The sequence below is a fragment of the Notamacropus eugenii genome, chromosome 1 (assembly GCF_028372415.1).
Source record: "Notamacropus eugenii isolate mMacEug1 chromosome 1, mMacEug1.pri_v2, whole genome shotgun sequence".
In the NCBI taxonomy this organism is placed as follows: Eukaryota; Metazoa; Chordata; class Mammalia; order Diprotodontia; family Macropodidae; genus Notamacropus; species Notamacropus eugenii.
Window position 1 is genome coordinate 130,232,269 of NC_092872.1, and position 22,633 is coordinate 130,254,901.

Here is a 22,633-nt window from a genome sequence, read left to right on the forward strand (position 1 = left end):
TGAGTTTCCCTGGAGTTACCCTGGACCCAACTGCACTAAGTGTTGGGGAAGGTTGGTCTGGCCACAGGAGGTCTCCTCTCCTGAGCTAGAGCATAGGCAAGCTCAGCAGTTGGTGAATCCCATCTGCGCTAGTGTCTTACTGATTCCCTTAGCTGTGCTGAGGCATGCCTGGGGCCCTGGTGTTGGCAATTATGGGCTCCATCCCACTGGGGCTCAAGATCTCCTCCCAGTTCACTGAGGTGTGGTAGTCTGGGACAGCTCTGATCCTACACTGGTCTCCTTCAGCCACAGAAAGAGGGAACCCCCCCCCCTTTGCAATTTTCCTAGCCTCATGGTACAAAATCAGCCTTTGGCTGATTCCATTGTTCCAGGATTTTTCCTGGGGAAATACTCCCTGGGTTTTTCAAGGTCAACAAGGGGAGGGGTAGAGCATTTACAGATTTACTCCACCATGTTGGCTCCCAGAAGTTCAAGTAGGTGACTTAGAAACATTTAATCTGCAGGCTGATAGTCTCAGTAGTGGTTGTTGCTGTTACCTGGGGTGCCACACTTCTCCCTTGCTCACTTCCACTGCATTCCCACTCTGGGCTGACATGTTTGAGAATCTGCAGTGCTGCTGCTGATTCAGACTGCCCGGGGATTTTTGCTAGACTTTCTTATGGCAGGGTCCATGCTGGTACAGCCTGTGCACTGTGCACTCCAACAGTCCTGTTCATCAGATTCTTCCCATCAACCTTCTAGGCTGTCATGAGTTGGAAATCTGCCACACTCTGTCTCCTATTATATTCTGCCATTCTAAAATTTGTTCAGATTCTTTTTTTAGAGGTATCTGAAGGAGTTTGTCTTAGAGCTTAGGTGAGTACTTGCTCTCACTCCACCATCTTGGCTCTGCCCCTATTTAATTTTCTAAATCACATTTGTTGTTCAGTCATTTTCAGTTGTATCTGACTCTTCTTGACCCCATCTGGAATTTTCTTGGCAAAGATACTGGAATGGTTTGCCATTTCCTTCTCCATCTCATTTTACAGATGAGGAAACTGAACCAAACAGGGTGAAATGACTTGCTTAGGGTCACACAGCTAGTAAGTGTGTGAGGCCAGATTTGAACTCAGAAACATGAGTCTTCCTGACTCCATGCTTGGTGCTCTATCCACTGTGCCACATAGCTGCTAATTCCCCATTTGATAGTCCTATCTCTCATTCTTCCCTAGCATGACCCTTCCACAGTACTTGGGACAGCCTCTCTATTGTCACTTAGACACATCCTTCTCCTTCTTACCTCTATGTTATTCCCCAGACTATCTCCCTCCTTCTACTCACCCATCCAGGAAATCTCCTTGATTAACCCCACTCTCACAATAATCCTTTCCTTACTTTGGATTTCAAGAGGACACATACACACAAGTAGCACACAGTCATGCAATTATTTTTATATTGCCATAGGTTCTTTTCTCTAATCTCTTATATGTTTATGCATTGTAAGCTCCTTGAGGGCAAGGACAGAGTTTTCTACTTCTGTTATTTTCCATAGTTATATACATGATAGAAGTGATTAAAAAATGATTGAATTGAATTAAAAATGATTAAGGTCCTAATGTTGTCTTAGCCACTTTCTAGCTGAGTCATCTTGTGTAAATCACTTAATCTCAGTTTGCCATAGTTTCCTCATCCATAAAATGGGGATTATATATACATATGTATATACACCTCACAAGGTTGTTGTGAGGATCAAATGAGATAACATGTAAAGGACTGTGTAAAACTTTTTTTTTTGAAAGATTTCAATGATGGAATTTTTAAAAAATCTCACTGTGCACAAATTATTTAAAAAATCAAATTGTGGTCAATCACTTGCAGAAAAATAGTTGAATCATGAAAAATATTCATACAAATAATGATTCATGTACTGAAGATAATCATGTGTTTTTGGATGCTGTGTGCTTGGATGAACTTAATTTAGAAAGAAAATTTAGAATATTTCCTACCCTGACTTTACCTGGAGGGGGTGGCAGGGAGCCCCATTGTCCTTTCATTTCTAATATCTGTGACATCTGCTTAAAAATGCATATCCACTGACACAAAAGATAGCCCTAATTTCCCATTATAAAGTAAATGACAAACAGTGCTGTTTTGCCAGCTGTTCTACATGCCTAGCAAACTAACATAAAAGCTTTTATTATTAAGTACTTGTGAAATCCAGCTGGTATATTGCCACCTATAATTGCCCACTTCCAGTCTTTTAAACTAGGTAAGCCCCAGTTGCTACTTTAAACCCTTCTTTCCCCAAAAGTGGACCACTGTTTTAGGAATTTCATTCCACATACAAAACTTGCGTGATAAACACTTTTGATTTGTTTAATTAGAAATAAGATGCACAATTTATTCATTCTACCCAATGTATATTTGAAAATGTTTATGTTTTGAAAAGAAAGAGAAAATGGTCAGAATTTCTTCTAATCCCTCCTCCCTCCATTTTTCTATTTTCGCTTTCATTTTTTATGCAGTTGCTAGTAAGAACTCATCATAGAGAACAGGAATGTGGACTGACTCTTCAGCAGTTTGTAGACAACTCTGAATCTAATTAACATCCATTATGTTTTCACATAATTGTTTTAAATGTTTACATTGTTCTTTGTTTATAAGCTTGCTGTCTCCAGCCTGCAAATGAGTTAGTATGAGACGAAGACAGGTCCAGTGCAAAGAACCCCAATCTAGAAGGCCTAAATTCACACCCTGATTCCACCTCTTCCTTCCATGATGTTTTTGAACAAGTCATTTCTTCTCATGGAACCTCATTTGCGATCTACTTGTAAGGATCAAATGATCAATTTAACTGTGTTAACTGTTTGAATTGTAAGGTAGTTTGGTATTATAAATAATAATAGCAAAATAGTTGATGCATACTGTGCTTTAAAGTTTGCAAACCACTTTTCATGGACTCATTTCACAACTATCCATAGGATCATAAATCTCATCCCATTTTACAGATGTGGAAATTGGATTTCAAAGAGGTCGAGTCTTCAATTTGAGGATTCATCAAAGAGTACAATCCAGGCCTTTGTCTTTTAGAGCCATGAGCTTTTTGCAGGAGCCTCAGGCCCAGATTTTTCTAAGCAGAGGGAAATGTAAACCATACCTACTTGGGAATATAGAGTGTAGTAGGAGTAATTATAGTAGGAGTAATGTGCTTTGAGTGTGGGAGAAAATAGATTAGGATGCATCTGAAAGGGGCTTTAAACATCAAAGTAGTTTATATTTTATCCTAGAAGGAATAGGGAGCTATTGAAGTTTCTCAAGTAGGGGAGTAGTATCCTCTCAGCCCAGATGATCTACATGATGCTTTCTGATCACACAAAGAGTTTTATAAATTTTAAAGCACTGAAGGTATCAGCTATCCCTATTTTTGTCTATAATCTGAACCACCTTACAATTCATAACAGTTAATATAGTCAAATTGACCATTTGATCCTCACAACAGGTAGATTGCAAATGAGACCCACTGAGGTATTGTTTGCATTTCCCACCTCCATGTCATTGATTAGGCTATTCTCCCAGGCCAAGAATGGTCTTCCTTCCTCACTTCTTCCTCTTAGAATCCCATATTTCCCTCAAGTCTCTGCTCAAGCAGAATCTCCTACACTATTCTTTATGTAACCTCCCCTCTCCAGTTGTTATTCAAGCCCTCCTCAATTACTTTACATGCAGTTTTATTTACTTATCTATGCACATATTGAAAGGAACCTTAGAGACCAGCTAACTCAGTCCTCTCTAATTTTAAATAAGGAAATGAATTAATTTACCTATTTGCTTCTGTCTTTGCTGTTAGTGCTGAATAAATATTTGTTGAATTAAATTCTATCATGATTAAATATTTTAGAGTTTCAACACTCTTGTTCTTTGGGACTCTTCATATAGCAAATAGCTGAATACTTGACTGAGTTAACTTCAAAAGTTTCCATTTTCTGGAAACAGTGAGCCATAGTGGTGATTTTTACACTGAGAATATTTTCATGATTAGTATTTAAGTCCGAAAGAATACAGTCAGGTACACAACACCCTCTAAATGTAGAGTGTGCTTTAGAGATGTCCTGGAACCAAAGACTTCACTGGAGAATTAAGTCAATGCCATGTTGCAACCACTCTCTGTGACTCCTGTGAGTCAGACACTAAAGTCTGCTCTGTGTGATTATGATTTCAGTGTAGGTTTCTATTAATCCTCCTCCTCCACAATCAAGATCTAGGTCACAGGCATTTGACCTTATGAGTAAAGGAATTTTATCTTCTCTTCTAAAAACATTTGTACACAGTTCTTAAGCATCCTGGGAAATATGCTCCTTTCCTACCTCAGCCTTGCCTGTTATACTTAACATATGAATATTTCATTATATTTAGTCCATTAATGTGGGTATTCCCTCCCTCCAGTCAGTTCTCATACTTTTCAGTTCTCACCCAGCTATAATTCCTGTCCATGTTCATATACATACGTACATATATACATCTATATATTCCACAGAGGGTCCACACAATATGATAAGAGCCTTTCCTCTGTTTTTTTTTTTACATTTTGTGGTTGTCAATGCAGGATTCAAGCTGTCCATTCAGTAACCTTCACTTTCACTATATTTCCAGCCACTTTCTTTTCTAGTCTAATACCCTTTTCTTCAGAAATAATATCCTTTTACATGTGAGTCCTCTCTGTAAATCTACTTCAGCTTATTTGCCTCCAGTGGGCATGTATCTCTCTATTGATTTTTGACCTACTCCCAACTTTGATTCTTTCAAGATTGTGGGGTTTTAAAATTCAAAGCCAAATTGCATCAACTGGGAGACATTTGTGTTTAGAGAATAAACAAACATGGGTTTTTGTTGCACAGAACAGCTTGATGTCATTAAAAGCTCTGTATCATTTTCCCAAATCCAAACCATTCTACTCCCTTCATCTTCTTCAATTCTAAGTCCAACTCATTGTCCATCATGACTGCCTCTTTAGGTGTGCAGAAATGAATGAATGAAAAAGCATATGTTAATTGCTTACTACATGTCATGTGCTGTATTAAGCACTAGGGATATAAATGCAAGATGGAAGTCATTCTCAGCCCTCTAGGAACATGTATTCTAGTAGGAAACAACACATATAAGGGAGTAATAACTAGGGATGGATATTCTGATTTGGAAAGCAGGGATGGTAAGTGGAACAAAAGTGTAGTACATGACACATTTTTCCAAGAGTAATAGAAGGGCAAGGTCAAGATGGCAGAGTAGCAAGAAGAAATAAAGCCTAGTTCCCATACCATATCTCTTAAATAATGATCTAGAAAATCCACAGGCCAAATCCTTATTGGAAAATCCAAAAAGAAATCACAGTGAGACATTGTTCCAGCACAAGTTGGAGTAGGGAGATAGAAAGATTTATAGACACCAGAGACAGAGTCTGACTAGGAGTGATCTGGCTGGAACATTCCAGTGCCTAGAGACTGGAAGAGGACTAAGGCTGTGCACAGGGGCAAGAAGATATGAGAAACAAGGAAGTTGTTATGTTTCCACAGGTTTAAAACTCCCAGCTTTAAATGGTCAGAGTTGTGACCTAGCATGGTCAGATTAAAGGTCAGAAACTTGTGAACAGGCTTGATGAGCTGTTTGAGGGAGAAAGGAGAACATGAAGTCACAGTCAGTGTATGGTATAGTGGGGGTTCCAGAACTTGGAACAGTAGAAAGGGGCTTGGATTGGTCTGAACAAATTGTAGCCTTCCTGTAGCCTTACTTGGGAGCTACCCATTCATTCAGAAGGAATGAATGTAGAAGTAATAAAAGCTTTCCTGATTTCACAAGTATTGTTGTTTAAGGTGAGCATGCTTCTCACAGTTAGGGGCTTGTTAGTTGGGCTCATTTCTCACAAAGAGGTCCCAAGAGGTCCATGACCTAGTGCAGATTATGGGAGAGGGTACCAACTTGTAGCTAGTTCCCGATTAGAGATTTAGGGAAGACTGAGGAAGGGACTTGCACCTAAGGATAGTAGAAGAGGGTAGCTTAGGCTGTGGACCATAGCTGTGTGCTGAGCTAGGAACAAGTTAAGAAGCAAACATGTGGTCTTGACCCCAGGAGCAGAGCATGAACTCAATTCAGTGAACTCAGTTCTAGCTCCAGGTTAGACTAAAAGCCTGAAGAGGAATAACCAAGACAAAGTCTCAGATCAAAGGAGAACTTGCAGCTGAGTCTCTTTGGACATGCAGAGCTCCCTAGCAGGCTGATGGTGGCTGAGTACAGCTGTTGTGTATTGTAACTTCTAACCAGAGACAAGCAAGGTGCAGGGGTTCCCAAATTTATTTGGCCTACCACTCCCTTTAAAAAAAATTACTCAGCACCCCCTCTCCAGATCTATTTTCTTTAACCCTTTAATAGTTTTTTTTTTTAAATTTGCATCATTTCAAACTACTACTATCCCCACTGAATCATGCCCCCCAGGGGATGGCATGGCCCATTTTGGGAATCTGTGAGGGGAACAAGAATTTGCAGAGTTCAGACCTAGGAAGGCTGAATGAGTGAACAGATCTTGCCCCAGATAGGATCACGTTGAGAACACTGAAAACTTACAAGTCTCCAAGCCTGAGCTGTCTTGAAATCCGGGAATAACACAATACTCAGTACCCCCAACAATGTAGCAGAAGGACTCAAGGAGACAGAAGGTCAGCCCAGATATTTACACTGTAAATGCACTAAACAGGAAGTCCAAAGTCAAGAAGTAAGCTGGAGTAATGATCAAACAAACAAAACAAAACAAGAATTCCCACCATAAAGAGTTATCGTGGTCACAGGAAACAAACCCTGAAGAAAATGATTCCAAAACATTTACATGAAAAGAAGAATATCAGTTAAAAGAAGACTTAGAGAGGGAGGGAAAGAAGAAGATAGTGATGGGAGGATTAGAGAGGGGGAAGAAGAATGGGAAAGGATCTCACATCATTGAGTTAGGAGGGGTGGGCAGCAGACATTTGAACCTCATTTCAAGAGCAATGGCAGAACTGATTTGATTATGATTCTAGAGCTGGAAAGCATGAGGGGATAGAGGAAGGGGCACAGTGAGCAAATAGCTAGGGAAGAAGAAGCTGGCTAGGGGAAGGGTTGGAAGTAGGAGATGGTGACAAAAAACAGAACAGTGGAGCCCCAGGGAAAGAGTTCCAGGGATAAAAGGATTCAATGCTCTAGGGCTTGGTTTCTGGTCCAGACTTCATGGTGACTCCTGCGGAGATGGTTTGGGAATGAAATACACAAACTCACATATATATGTATATGTGTATATACAGATATATATATTTGCATATCAGTATACTAATGTACAAACTCAATGAACTTGCTTTCCAATTTCATTATCATAGCCTGGATATTTAGCATTTTTCTTCCATTTAGTTTTTTCTGTGTGAATTCTTAGGACAGTCCTTAGAATATTCTGGGTTTCATTGCAATTAGCATAATATCATCTAGGAATAGCAATGTTTCACCATCTGTAAGGAATCCCCCTACCATTTGAACTGCACACAGGACATGTTGGCCTCCATGATAGTGGTGGATGCCTTCCCTTTCACACTCTTTTTTTTTGTATTATGCTTCAATTGATGTCAATAAGCAGAGGGTCATTGAAAAGAGTTATCTCTGAATTCACATTAATCTTTTGTATAATAAACAAATTGATAGATATGTGTATAAAAGCGAGTACCCTGACATACACAAGACAGCCTACTATCACAGGTTCTTAGATCTGCATTTCTAAAAGGAAAGCATCTTTTGAGGGGTCAACAGTCACTTTAATCGAGCACATATATCATTCACTTAGTTCAGGAGAAAAAAAACAGCACCCTGAACTTCAGAGAAAATATAGAGAAATAAAGATCAGCAGACAGGACTTCCACCTGCCTGACCACATATATCACAGATCAACAGACAGATCACTGTCTGACCATACCTACATAAGTACCAGAGAGAGAAGCACCAGCATCTGGGTTTTCAAAGTGGGGTGGGGGGGTAGGGCTCCTTAGCACCTGCCCAGAGTCTCATCTGGCCAAACCAGCACTTCCAATCAGTAAGCCTCATAGTAAAACATCACCTCAGAGTATTTATACATTTTCCAGAGCCAGAGGACATCACAGCTCTTGAAAACCAGTGCCTCATTAACAAAAGGTGTGGGCCTTCCTACAAATCTCCCCTAATCAAACTTCCCTTAACGGGCAGGCCCATAATTGAGTGGGGAAAATCTTTAATTCATTTGCATTACAATATGTGGCCTTGTATTTTGGGGGGAGAATAGCTCCCTACTTAGGTCTGAGACCAACTACCTGCATAATGAAGTTATTTTCACTTTTTAATTCTTATTTTTATTCAGGAGAAGCCCAGACTGTCACAAATCAAAGGAGCACTGGATATTAGTGCAAAAAGTCACAGTCATCCAACACAGCCATTATCAAAATGCCAACCTGAGGTGTGTCCTCAGGCCCAACCCTTCAGCTAGCAGCAGGCAGCACCACACCACTCAGCTGTGGGGGTGATCCACCAGGTCTTTAATGGGCAACACTGCTGCAAAGCCTAAGAGAATAATTGTTGCTAGGGTTTTTTAAATGTGTTGGCAGACTAGAAAAATTTGATCACAAAAAGAATTAAGATATCTGGGATACTGTGATAGGTATACATACAGAATGTTCTTTCTGGGTGTTCCCAGGCACACCTTAATGTCTCAAAAATATTCTGAGATTTTATATCTCATTTTTAGAGTAAAATTTAGTTGTTAATTTTAAAGGAAAAGTTTTTTGTTGTTTGATGAACAAATATAATGTCCTTTATGTTTGAATATGCGATAAATATTTACCTTAAAAATAAAAAAATACAATTTTTTTGGCATACTTTTTGTTGAAATGAGTTGCTGGGGTCAGGGGGAGGAAGCGGGTAGCATTCCTTTGGACATGATGGTCTTAGGACATCATTGAGAAAAAGACTTGATAGCTGTGGTTGACTGATATAAGCTGTTAGGTTTTTGTTTACATCTTTCAAGAAAGCAGCAATTGCCCTCAGAAAATCTGAGGGTGAAGAAGCCGGTTAGCATTGGTGGACCCAACTGGAATCTAGAATAAGTAAGACAGGGACGGCTTGGGTTCTCTATGCTTTCCTGTCAATTGTGTGCCTGTAAAGATGTGATCTATGGTAGAGAATCATTCATTCAGGTCTGCCTGTTCCCTTCTCATACTCAGAAATATCCTCAATGTGTGTGTGTGTGTGTGTGTGTGTGTGTGTGTGTGTGTGTGTGTGTGTGTGTGTGTGTGTAGTATCATTTTCATCAAGATTTAATAAGGATGGAAAAGTAGGGTCACAGTTGGTAGTTATTACCATCACCTTGACTGCTATCCTATTATCCATTATTTATTCCATCCTTTTGGTTCTTGCCCACTTTGAAAGAGCCTGAGAAACAATCTTAATACTTTCAAGATTGTGGTGCCTTCAGCATAGATCATTTTGGTCTGATCTAGTTGGTCTTCTCCACCAAGTCTCTCAACCCTGTTTTACAAAGAGAAAATTGAGGGTCAGAGAGGTTAAGTGACTAGATAACTGTGGGTTGGACCAGATGGTCTCTGAGGTCTCTTCTCACTCTGATTTTCCGCAAATGGGACTTGCACAAGGTTACAGATTTAATAAGCCCCAGCCCAACTTAATTAACTCTGTAAACTCTAATTTGCCCAACATCATACAGATAAGGGAGTAGCTTAGCTGGGATTTGAACTCAGGTCTTGTGACTCCAAATCCCAAGTTCTTGTGACTATACCACATTTTAGATCTAATCAAGTGGCCAGCGATATTTTACTCTGAGTGAATATGTTTAGATTGCTTCCCCCCCAGTATAAAATTAAACAGCAAATAACATTAACCCGTGATAATACCACATTTAAGCATTATCCACTCAAAAAGCTTTACTTGAAGCAAGTGCTATTGAGAGCAGCATTGTGCTGATTGTGCGGTAAGTTGGTAAGTGGCCTCTCTCAACTTTGTGAAGCTTTTCCATTTTGATTACTCTCTGTGGAAGCTGATGCTCAGATATGTATCATTTTATAGCCTGCTGATGTCTGGGGAGTTGGCATTAGAAGCTGCCTAGTGTTTTTAATTCAGAATTTTTTCTCAAAGAAACCTTAGCATCTTATACGGAAACCCTTGTTTAATAGCATACGCTATTCGTTTCTTATATAGCTGCATGGTATAGTAATAAAATAAATACCACAAAATCACTGATGAGATGAAAATTGAACTCTCCGCTTCTGTGCAGCCATGTAGGTAAAACAGTAATTGGCTTTGATAATAACTTTTGTTCTTACAAACCAAAGTCTAAATGAGAGTCACATTTGATATATCTGCTTGTAATTACTATCAAAAGGAGAGAATATAAAGTTTAGATTGTTTAGTGACTTACAATAGATGGAATAAATAGCCATCTTTTGGTGATCAGTCTGAGACTTCTACATCCTTCCCCCAAAATGATTCCTCAGATTTATTTTACTGTTTACTTTAAAAAAAAGATACTTCTCCAAAGTATGTCTTTACTTAATAGAACGATTATTTTTTCTTTTTATCTATAATTGCTATTACTGTGTAAAGCCTTATTTTGGAGCCTACTAATTCAATAAAAGCTTGTAGTATTTCTCTATATGTGGGGAGTAAATTTAGGGTTCAGATCCTTTTTTAGTGAATTTCAATAAAATTATCTAATACATTTGTCTTTTTTTAATTTATATTTTAAATTTAAGATTCATTTTAACTTTTAATTTGATGTTTTAAATCAAAGCATCAAAAGAATGAAGCATTCATTTCCTGCACATAAGTTTTGGTGCCAAAAGAAAATGAATGTTTGGGTACTAATTTCCAGAAGAATTGCTTTAGAAACTCACAGTTACCTAGCTAGCATGTCATTTCTGTTTAGTTTTCTTGTTGTACGTTGATTTTCATTTGAAGAACAGCAGTGGCCAATGCTGTGCAGCTGTAAAAGGGGGACAGAAAACAACTGTGTTTTAATTCCAGTTTTGATAATGATTATGTATTTGATCATTTCCTTGCTACAATAATCCTGTAGCCACACTAAGCTGATGGAGCATGGTGAAGCTAAGGAAACTGACACAGTCCATTGAGCCAATGATCCTGGAATTAAAAAGTTTCTAACAAAGCTTAGACATGATAGATGAAGCCATTACCATCAATTGTATCCAGAACCCACATTTTAAGAGCATCTTAATTATAGTAACCACATCCAGTCAATATAATATATATTAGCAATTTCCCAATCCTTGATAGTGTGGAAATTATTTTAAAAGTGTAATTAAGAAGGAAAAAATTATGCTGACTTATTAATTTCAATAAAAGGCACTCAACTTCCATGACAATACTGTGAAATAATGCTGCGTGTCTGATTTAACACAAAGAAGCAAAAGCATTAGAATTGTGTGGCACTGGTGTATGCGCCAATTGGTGTATGTGCCTCAAGCAAAGGAAACGAGATGTTGCTCATCTGTGATCCTAGGTTGCTACAAAAGAAGAGTGAAAGGGAAACTTGAGACAATTATCTGGAAATCTGACAAAAACAAATTACTATTGAAAAAAAAGACAGAGAGGAAGAGGGTCAAAGACCCATGTTAGCTAAATTGTTCATCTATACAGCATGAATTCTTCAGATAATTAACCACATTTCCCCTTCACTTTGCCTATGTAGGTGTAGGTCATTTATTTATTATATTATTTTATTATTTATTATAGAAATAAATAGATTATGAAATTATCTGGGAGGTTTTTTTTAGTCCCTTTCAACAATCCTCTTGGATCAATCACATATGCAAAAGCAATCATCAGTTGTTACCCCTATCCAGATTTCAAGATTTCAAACAGTTGATTTGGTGGTTAAAAACAATACTGTGCCTTTTGGAGACCGTCCTGACAGTTCAGATGCCAGGCTTTCTATTCAGTTTAACCTAGAATCTGGAACTTCAGAACTGTAAAGGACCTTTGAAACCCCTTAGTCCAATGATCCCATCTTACAAATGTGATCCTGAGTGGGGGTGTGATTTGCTCACTGTTGCATACTTGTCTAGTGACAAAGTTTGGATTAAAGTCCAAGTATCTTATGCCTCAGTCCAGGGCTTTTACTACTATGCAACAAAGCCTCCCTTTACTTTCATGCTTTCTCAAAATTACCATAATGAATAGTTTTGAATGACAGAGAATTTCTCCTTTAAAAACAAAAGCATCTGTTATGAGTATCTTTGGTCATTTGACATCAGTCAGAGATTCTAAAACGACATCAGAATCCGTTAGAATGAATTTTCCAAGTCCAAACTGCTTTTTACCTATAATTGTCCCAAGAGGAAAGTGGCTGCATTAACAGACCAAGAGAGCCCTCTACCTGTCTATCTGTAGTATAGGCTTCAGTGACAAACTCCTTGACCTGGAAAGCTTAAAATAAATCCAAACTGGGATTTCTTGTCCCCTCCTCCTGCTCAATGGTTTCTCACATTATTCTTGATAATAAAAATGATGTGTGAGATCTCTATGTATATATAGAAAGAAACATAAAGGAAGGTTTGGAAAAAAAGGTTTCTTATCTGTGAGTAAAGAAAGCATACTAATAAGTAGCTTAAATAAAGGATCAAGCTAAAATCCTATTTCCTTTAAGCAGAACATTAAAAATTACTATTTTAAAGGACTTTACATTACTTTGAGGATGCTTCGTATTGGTGAGCAACTTCATTCTTGCAAAAAATATAATTTGAAAATGGAATTATGACCTGAAAGTTTCATTGTTTCTTTGTTTCAGCTAAAGACGGGGCTGCATTTTAAAATCATGCATGATCCTGAACATGCCTACCACAGAGCTGCTGTAAATCAGACCTATGGAATCAGTATGCCATTTGTCAATAAGAGAAAACCAGGACGTGTAAGTAATATGCTGTCTTAATGACCTCTTCTTATTTTTCTTTTAAAATTAAAAAAGTCAATTACTGATAATAGAAGAAATCGTATGCCTTCTTTTCAAATAAGGTTTTGATCCTTTCTTTTTAATTCCTCATGCTTATAATTACTGAGATAGTTTTATTTTGTTTGTTAAAATTGGTTGAACAAAAATTGAAAATTGAAAATTTTATTTGCAGATAATTTAGCCTTATATATTTTGTTTACTGGCATTTCTAAATAACATAGTTATTTTTAGACACATACTGTAATACTAGAGGGAGGAAGATGCAATTTAATAAGTATGACAATTAGTAGAAAATTTTAAGTATGTTATTTCAGTGATGGGTTTGAATTTAGAAAAATAAAATAAGAATAATTGCATAAAATGAGATATAATAGTGTAAATATGTATATTATGTACAAACTCTAAAATCTCATTATAGGCAGATGTAAAGAACTAATCTTTTATGTAACTAGGTATTATTAATTTAATGTCTACCATATTAGAAGGGGGATATATGCAAAAGAATTTGTTTAAAGAAAAGCATTCAAGGATCTTAGATTCTTTCCAAGCTTTGCCAGTGATGATGTATTACTTAGAAATGACCTTCCCTCTGAGTTGTTTCTTTACCTATTACTGTACATTTGGGGACGAAAATAAAGAGATGCCAATGAAGTTGATACACTCAGAGAGATATGCAGAAAATGCCCTCTTATTATTGGGAACTGGAATAACCATTAAATAACTTAATTTCCACAACCTTTCTAAATAAGCCAATTCTCATGATTATAAAAAAAATTGAGCCATATGTGATATCTCTAAATTTTCTTTCTCCAATTTCTATCAAGTACTCAGCTGTATATGTTAATGAAATAACTGATTGCTTTTTTTCCTTCTAAATAGAAAGTTGTAATTTTTTTTTTTTAGTGCTGTACAAGAAGAAAATCTCCTGCCAGCAAAACTACTTCTTAGATTATTCTTGTGAATTTGCAATTTGGGAGCCTTTAAATCTCTTCTGTCATGTAACTTTAAAATCTATTGTGAATTATTTTAGACTTATATCTTGAATAAATATGCATTCTTTCTGTTCAGCCAGTCACAGAAATCTGACCTTTATAAGTCAAGCTAGGCAGAGACTTTATAAGTTTATGGAAGTATCTCTTAATTAAATATGAATATCTTTTCCCCTGCTCCTGAGCCTAAAACCATTATAAACTATCATTTACCCTCTTCTCTCTCCTCCCTTCTTTTCCCCTTCTCTCCTCACCTCTGTTTCTATATCTCTGTGCCCATCTATCCATCTGCCTTTGTTGTTAGTACTACTTCATTATCTGGGTGCATAGAATTTACTACTGACCCAAGACAGTCACAGTATCGCATTCAAACTTCATCCAGTTGAGTAATGAAATTTTAAGACCAGTGTCCCTAAAAACATTTTTCTTTGGTTTTATGATCCTAGATGAAGAGGCAGTAGGTGAATTTGGAAATTATGCATCCAGGATTGTAAGCCAGAATCTTAGTCAGGCTCTTCATTACAGTTTCCAAAGTAAATAGATAACTCAGATATTGCATGTGTATTTAGAGAATGTTTAAAAGTCTCAGTTACAAATAACTTTGGAGAACCTTTTCCATTGGCACTAAGGCTGATATATAATAACTAAGAGAATATGTAAACACAGTGACCTGGAGGTATCAAGCACCCATTCATTATGATAAACGTTCTTCTCATTTTCCATAGACTGATCCATGAAATCCACCTCAGAGCACCTTTAGGTTATGTGTACATGACTGCTCACTGGATTATTTGATTGAATTAACCAGTTTATTAGTAAGCTGAGGAATAGTTTCATTCCAAGTCACTCAGTCATTCAGTAGTATTAATTTTTTTTAAAAAAGACAGTTTTCATATTGTATTTCAGTTAACAGATAAATTGTACAAAAAGCTCTGTGCTGAAAAAGAAGTTTTCAGGTGTTTGGTTTTAAACAACATCAATGGCCTCTGTGAATGACACAGTTGTGAGTTACCAGGCATAAAAATGCTTTTTGAAAGCAGTTGCCCAAACTAAGAGGCAATTTGTCTAGCACTGTGATATAGAGTTAATTAGAAAAAAAACAAACCACAAAAACCCAGCATCATGGCTAGTGACTTTTTAGAACCACTCTAAAATGTTCACAGGTGGAATCTCATCTGGTTGTCGAGGGCTGTGTGCTCAGCTACTCTCAAGTGAAACTCACAGGGCTTACGAAGCTTAATCTTTTCTTGGATATTTCTGACAGAAAAATATACGTACATATATACATATATATAGTTAGTTAGTTAGTTAGTTAGTAGACAAATGGCAAAGTCAAAAGGGATACTGTCTCAGACTAAGTAGAATTGTGCAGGTTCTCAAGCCAATCTTATCATTTTAAATAAATAAGTAAAGACCCCTCTAAGATGTATGTTTTTGCCTAGGTGTTGGGTGAAGTGTCCTTGCTGGTATGAGAACAAGAAAAACTGATACTTTTCATTTTTTTCCCACCAAGCGTAGCTCCAGTTAGATGTTATATAAGACGAATAATAAAGCTCTACAGAAAACTTGACTTCAATTTATCACCAGAAGCAGAAAGGTTCCTTAAAAGACTTGTAACATGTTTCTGTTAACATGAATTTTAAAAGAAAGATTATGAATGCATAGCAAAACAGCAGAAACAAAACATTGTTTTGAATTGCAGCACAAATAACTCTGATTATAACTGTTACGACCTAGAAAAGAATCATAAAAGCATTTTTCTTTTTGGCAAGCTATGAGTTGCTGTAGAATTATGCCAGTCCTTTGGTCCCACTTTCCAAATAAATAAATATATAATGCAATGTAAACTTAGAATCTTTTACTTATTCATGAGGTTGGATTTAATACTATTATGATTTCTAGTTTTTATGAGTCATATGTTATGCTACGTTTTTCACTAACTTAGTTGGGTGGCAACGGCACCCCACAAATCATGGCTCCCTTCTTTCCTGGTTCACTTGGGGAGTGTCTACTGATCTCTCACTCCATCAGGGACAGCGCATTCATTTTCGAAATGATCAAGTCACATAAAGCAGGCAATTGTGTTAATTTCACATGATTAGAAGAAGCACCAGAAGTAAGAGAGTGGGAGCAGTGGGGGAGGGGCGGGAAGGAAGGGGGGCGTTTCAAAACATGATTGTGTTTTAAGCCCACGCATATGGCTACAATTACAGTCACAACATAATTTGGCAACGGTAGCAGAATGAGATTTAAACAAATTGATGTTACACTGCAGTAATTCAGAATGAGCTTGTTGCATTTATAAACCATAACAAGAAGAACAGTGAATTAATAAAGCCTTCTTGTCACTAAAAATAAAAAAGGGAGTAATTGCTGAGAACGGAGTTAAGTTAACAGATGACTATAGTCAGCGTCCTTTCAGCCCAGATATGGGAATGTGAAGGTCACCCTCATCTCAGATGACAAAGAGGGAACATTTTTGTTGGTAAACAAATTAATCTTTTGAAAGGTCACCATTTGTTTTAAGTTTTTATCCAGTTCTTGTCATCTGGAATCAGAGATTGACTGTCATTTTGCTAGGCAGGGGTGCAGTTGAAGCAGGCAAAGCTGCTTCTGTACATATCAGCATTCCTTGACAAAACTCAGTGCCTGATTGCGATGCTATGGGCGGCTGGTTTACAGCTGTCTCCGGACAAGAATGGAGGCCCACCCCTGAATTCCAATAAGATAGGCCTGCATATTCTGCCTGGTGTAAGCTGGCCCCTTGCCCACAAGTAAAATGTATTGTAGTTCAAGCCAGCAATTATCTCTTTTACTTCCTTCTGTGCCGCTTCTGTTCCCCTTTTCAAAAAACAGATGTGGTATTCACCCAAGTTCTTCATCTATTCTTTCTCACACCTGCCATGGCAGAATTTTGACAGAGGTAGAATTTGGGGGAGCCAGCAGCAGACTGCCAGCTGGAATTTCTTTGAGACATGTTTAAAGGAGAAGTGTTGATTTTTTTCAGGAAATGCGGAGTCAGCAACTCGGAACCCCCTTTTCTAGGAGCATGTATGTGGTAAATTAAATTAGGTGAACAAAAGGAAATAGCTTTAAGGACATTCTGAAATGCCATATCCTATTTATGACATGCAGCCATTACCCAAGGATTGAAATGGCATGCACAGTAAGCCTTTTAAAATCATTCTCTCTTCCTACTGCCCGTAAAAAATAAGCTTGCGATCCCTCTCAGAGAACGAGTTTTTAAAAATGCCACACCCAGGACAATATAATCAGTAATAACACATGACTTTTTGGAGACCATGTAAATAGAAGTTGACCTGGACACAATGAAAAAACCACTAAGCTCCAGAAGGAAGAATTAAAGCAAACTCCCTACTGGTGAAGAGTTTTCAAGTTTCTCCAGATTGGTTTAATTCTTGATTTTTCTCTGTATTTAAATCTTACATGTTTGGCTCAGCTCCTAACTCAAAGGATTTTTAGACAAAGAAGGCCACTTGCTATTTTTTCCCTTCTCTGAACTCCAAGCCCTTACACCCTAACTTAGGGGTGCTCATGCTATTTAACTTTAGAGCGCTATCCAACGGCATTGCTACAACCCAAGTCTTGGCTTCTTTTCACAACGACTTGTTAATCAGATTTCATTTTCAGAGGAACAAAGAAGTTCTATGGTATACCTGGGAGGGTGGGAAGCAGTCCCGTTCCCCTGAGGTTGGACATCTCAGACCAGACCACTTATCTGGCAATTAATCATATACTTTCTGGTGACACTCCTGGTTTTGTTGTCTTTGGTTGTTACTGAGTCACAGCATGATCAGGAGAAGCTGGACTAAGTGATCTTTAAGTCTCTCTTCTATAAAATCCTTGAGCTCAGGGAGTTACTTTTAAGCCACTTCCCATATCCTACAACATCAAACTTCACCCATAATAGGACTTTTGAAAATATTGGTAGGCTGATTTGTTCTTTTTCTTTTTCTCTTTTCCTCTGGTGTGTGTATATGTGAGTGTGTGTGTGTGTGTGTGTGTGTGTGTTCAGTTGTTTTTCAGTTGTGTCTGATCCATTTGGAATTTTCTTGGCAAAGATACTGGAGTGATTTGCCATTTCTTTCTCCAGATCATTTTACAGATGAGAAAACTAAGGCAACCAGAGTGAAGTGACTTGCCCAGGGTCACACAGTTGTAAGAGTTTGAGATCAGCTTTGTCCTCTGGTCTCAGCACTGACGTTATTTATAACTTTGAAAAGCCTTCATTAGCAGGAGGAATGGCATAGGGATAAGGACTGAGCCTGTGACTTCATTCACATAGGGAGGTCCCAGGTGAGCAAAATCCCTCTACCCTAACAGGCCAGCATCTGAGAGCTGCCTAGAGCAGAGGGAGCCTATGACTGTCTATTGGCAGCAACAGTCCCACGTGGGGAGCAGATTCAAATGTAATTGGGAAATGTCTAACAAAATAAATAAACAATAGAACCTAGATAATGCAGAGCAGCTAGGTGGCACAGTAGGTAGAGCACTGGACCTGGGATCAGGAAGACCTGAGTTCAAATCTTGGCTCAGACACTTACTAGCTGTGTGACCCCACTGGACAAGTCACTTAATCCTGTTTGCCTCAGTTTCCTCATCTATAAAATGAGCTGGAGATAGAAATGGCAAACTATTCTAGCATCTTTGCCAAGAAAAGCCCAACTTGGGGTCATGAAGAGCTGGGCATGACTTTGACAGCTGAACAGCAGTAACAACCACAAAGATGTGGCCCATAGGGATCTTTATGTGCCATTGATGGTCCCGTTTCTGTTTGAGTTTGACCCTTCTAGCCTAGAGCACTGAAAAGCGAAATGACTTTCCCAGGATCATGCTGCCAGTGTGTGCTAGAGGCAGAACTTGGCCTTTGAAGCCAGCTCTCTGTTCACTGTACCTTTTATAGATATAGCCTACATATGCAAAAAACAAAGAAAGATAGAAAGGAAAGGCAGAAAAGAGAAGAAAGACCAAAAAGGAAGGAAAGATAGTTCATAAGTTGGAAAAAAAGATCCCAGCTGTCTGAATGGGTGCCTCTTAGGGACAAGCGGTGACCTTTGCTTCCGAACTCTGACCCCAGTTCTGCTGCTAACTAATATGACCTTAAACTGCACTTCATTTCTGTGTGTCTCAGTTTCCTCATCTGAAAATGCCTAGATGATTTTTTTTAATCCTGGATTTATACCTAAGATCTTTACTGATTCTAAAATAGAAAACAAAACTAAGTTGACATCTTGGGTGTAATGACTATCTCTAAAATGCTGGAAAAAAACATTTATTGCTGGACAGCAAGAGTGTGGTCACCACACTGACTCAGGTCCCGAGATGAGGATTGGAAAAGGGTGGAAGAGGTTGATGTGAAATGGTAGAAAGTCTAGATTTGGTGTCAGAGAAGTAGACTTTGCTGCTTATTGCCTGTGTAATGTTGAGGAAGTCATTCTCACCAAGGTTCAATTTCTTCATCTGTAAAGTGGACTAGATCATTTCTGAGACCCCCTGCCAGCCCTAAGACCAACTCTCCTCTAAACCCTAATTTGTTTTCTTACAGTCAGCTCGATTGGCTATAAAGTTGATCTGATTCACTTGGCAAGGAAACTGAAATAAATGGATCGCCACATTCCCCCAAGAAAGACTGAGAAAGCAAAAGTGGCAGAAAGTAGGGAGTAGTATAGAAGGGTTGGGATAGAAGAAGCACTTCCCATAGAGCTGAGCATGTGCATTGGCCCCTACACATAAACGCGTGGTCCAGCAGGAGTGGTGGTAGTGAGAGGAGGCTCATCATGCCTCCACTGGAGTTTCTCACCTTGCATTTTGCCTGTGGTTGAAGATGGTTCATTGTTGGACCTCAGAAGCTACCCTCTTATGTAGAATATAAAAGGACAGAACAAAGGCTTCATCTCTTTATCTTTTCACCTTTAAGTATGTAGACTTGGGACTCTGACAGCCCTCCCTTGGAGAAGAGGAAAGAACATCTCATACCTTCCCATCTTCAGTGGCCATGGTGGCTTCTAGTCTGTGGCAGTGAGACTATATGAGACTGGGCCTGTAGTCCCTGGCTACCTCTTCTGTTTTGTGGCTTCTTTCCCTGAGCTGAGGCCACTTAATGGTGATCCTGAGAAATGGACATTTTTAGCTCTTCATAATAATCTAAGTTCCAGAGGTTGGGAGTTTCTGAATTGGTGTCAGAGGCCCAGCAGGAGGTGCTCCATGGGGTGATACCATTTCTTAGAGAAGATGACAGTTGTCAAGAGGATTTAGCAGTTGAGAAAAGGAAGGAAGCCCAAGTCTAGCCTGACTTGTTAGGAGCCTTGTGCATTGTCCAAAGAGCACAATCAGATCAGAGGGGAGAATAAAATGTCTGTTCTGCAGCTCCACAAAGTGCCTCTACCTTTCCCGAGAATGTTATTGAGGCGATGAGTCCTTAGGTAGACTGTTCTTGTTCTGCCCACTTGGCGCTGCATGAGTTCATCTATCTTCCAAAATTTCCTTGATGTGAATCTTCTGAGCACATGGTGCCAAGTTCTTTGTGAATTCTGCTCGATTTTCATGTTTCCTTTCCATCCATTCCATGGTGGCAAAAAGGACAGCCATCCTGGACTCATATTCTCAGCCTTTGTAACCCCTGAATCATGAAAAGAGATAAGAAGCTTAACAACTTTACTGGTTTGCTTATAGTGCTGGCTAAAATGGGACTTCCTGGGGGGCGGAGCCAAGATGGTGGAGTAGATTGACACACATACGCTAGCTCCGAACCCACTGCCCATAAAATATCTATAAAAAAGAACTTCCAACAAATTCTGTAGCAGCAGAAGCCACAGAACAACAGAGCAGATGAGATTTCTGTTCCAGAGAGCCTGAAAACCTCTCGCAAAAGGTCCGTTGTGCTCTGGACCCAGAGGCCAGCCCTGTCTTGGCCACGCGGCTCCGAGAGGAGCTGATCCGAGCAGGCTTCAGGGACGGGATCTCCAGCAGCCGTGTGGGTCCCTCCACCCACAGGTGACAAGGGTCGGTGAGAGAGTCTCTTTGGCGGGTCAAGAGGGGAGTGGGGTGCCCCCATAACTCAGGCCCCCTTGGGAGGCAGCAGCTGAGGCTGGAGCAGACCGAGGCTCCCAGAGCAGGCAGGAGCCTGGATCCATTGTTGAAGGTCTCTGCTTAAACCCCCTGAGGGAACTGAGCCCGAGGCGGCCCTGCCCCCACCTGAGCACCTGAACTTGATCTCACACTGAATAGCAGCCCTGCCCCTGCCAAAGCCCTGAGGCTGGGAAGCAGCATTTGAATCTCAGACCCCCAAGTGCTGGCTGGGTGGATCTGGAGGCGAAGTGGGTGTGAAGAGAATATTCAGAAGTCAAGTCACTGGCTGGGAAAATGCCCGAAAAGGGAAAAAAAAATAAGACTATAGAAGGCTACTTTCTTGGTGAGCAGGTATTTCCTCCCTTCCTTTCTGATGAGGAAGAACAATGCTTACCATCAGGGAAAGACACGGAAGTCAAGGCTTCTGTATCCCAGCCCACTCAATGGGCTCAGGCCATGGAAGAGCTCAAAAAGGATTTTGAAAATCAAGTTAGAGAGGTGGAGGAAAAACTGGGAAGACAAATGAGAGACATGCAAGCAAAGCATGAAAAACAATTAAACACCCTGCTAAAGGAGACCCAAAAAAATGCTGAAGAAAATAACACCTTGAAAAACAGGCTAACTCAATTGGCAAAAGAGGTTCAAAAAGCCAATGAGGAGAAGAATGCTTTCAAAAGCAGAATTAGCCAAATGGAAAAGGAGATTCAAAAGCTCACTGAAGAAAATAGTTCTTTAAAAATTAGAATGGAACAGATGGAGGCTAATGACTTGATGAGAAACCAAGAAATCACAAAACAAAACCAAAAGAATGAAAAAATGGAAGATCATGTGAAGTATCTCATTGGAAAAACAACTGACCTGGAGAATAAATCCAGGAGAGACAATTTAAAAATTATGGGACTACCTGAAAGCCATGATCAAAAAAAGAGCCTAGACATCATCTTTCATGAAATTATCAAGGAAAACTGCCCTGAGATTCTAGAACCAGAGGGCAAAATAAGTATTCAAGAAATCCACAGATCACCACCTGAAAGAGATCCAAAAAGAGAAACTCCTAGGAACATTGTGGCCAAATTCCAGAGTTCCCAGGTCAAGGAGAAAATATTGCAAGCAGCTAGAAAGAAACAATTCAAGTATTGTGGAAATACAATCAGGATAACACAAGATCTAGCAGCTTCTACATTAAGGGATAGAAGGGCATGGAATAGGATATTCCAGAAGTCAAAGGAACTAGGACTAAAACCAAAAATCACCTACCCAGCAAAACTGAGTATAATACTTCAGGGGAAAAATTGGTCTTTCAATGAAATAGAGGACTTTCAAGCATTCTTGATGAAAAGACCAGAGCTAAAAAGAAAATTTGACTTTCAAACACAAGAATGAAGAGAAGCATGAAAAGGTAAACAGCAAAGAGAAGTCATAAGGGACTTACAAAAGATGAACTGTTTACATTCCTACATGGAAAGACAATATTTGTAACTCTTGAAACTGTTCAGTATCTGGGTACTGGGTGGGATTACACACAACACATGCATACACACACACACACACATAGAGACAGAGT

At 39.0% G+C, this 22,633-nt stretch overlaps 1 protein-coding gene across 5 annotated transcripts in view; it reads left to right on the plus strand.

The window, feature by feature from the left end:
• IQCH (IQ motif containing H) overlaps window positions 1-22,633 on the plus strand; it is a 305,076-nt gene that overhangs the window by 65,228 nt on the left and 217,215 nt on the right. For all 5 annotated transcript variants that reach the window (XM_072614735.1, XM_072614742.1, XM_072614763.1 and 2 more), the window contains one exon: window positions 12,830-12,949. In XM_072614735.1, coding sequence (XP_072470836.1) covers window positions 12,830-12,949 — 120 coding nt within the window. The remainder of the gene's footprint in view (window positions 1-12,829; window positions 12,950-22,633) is intronic.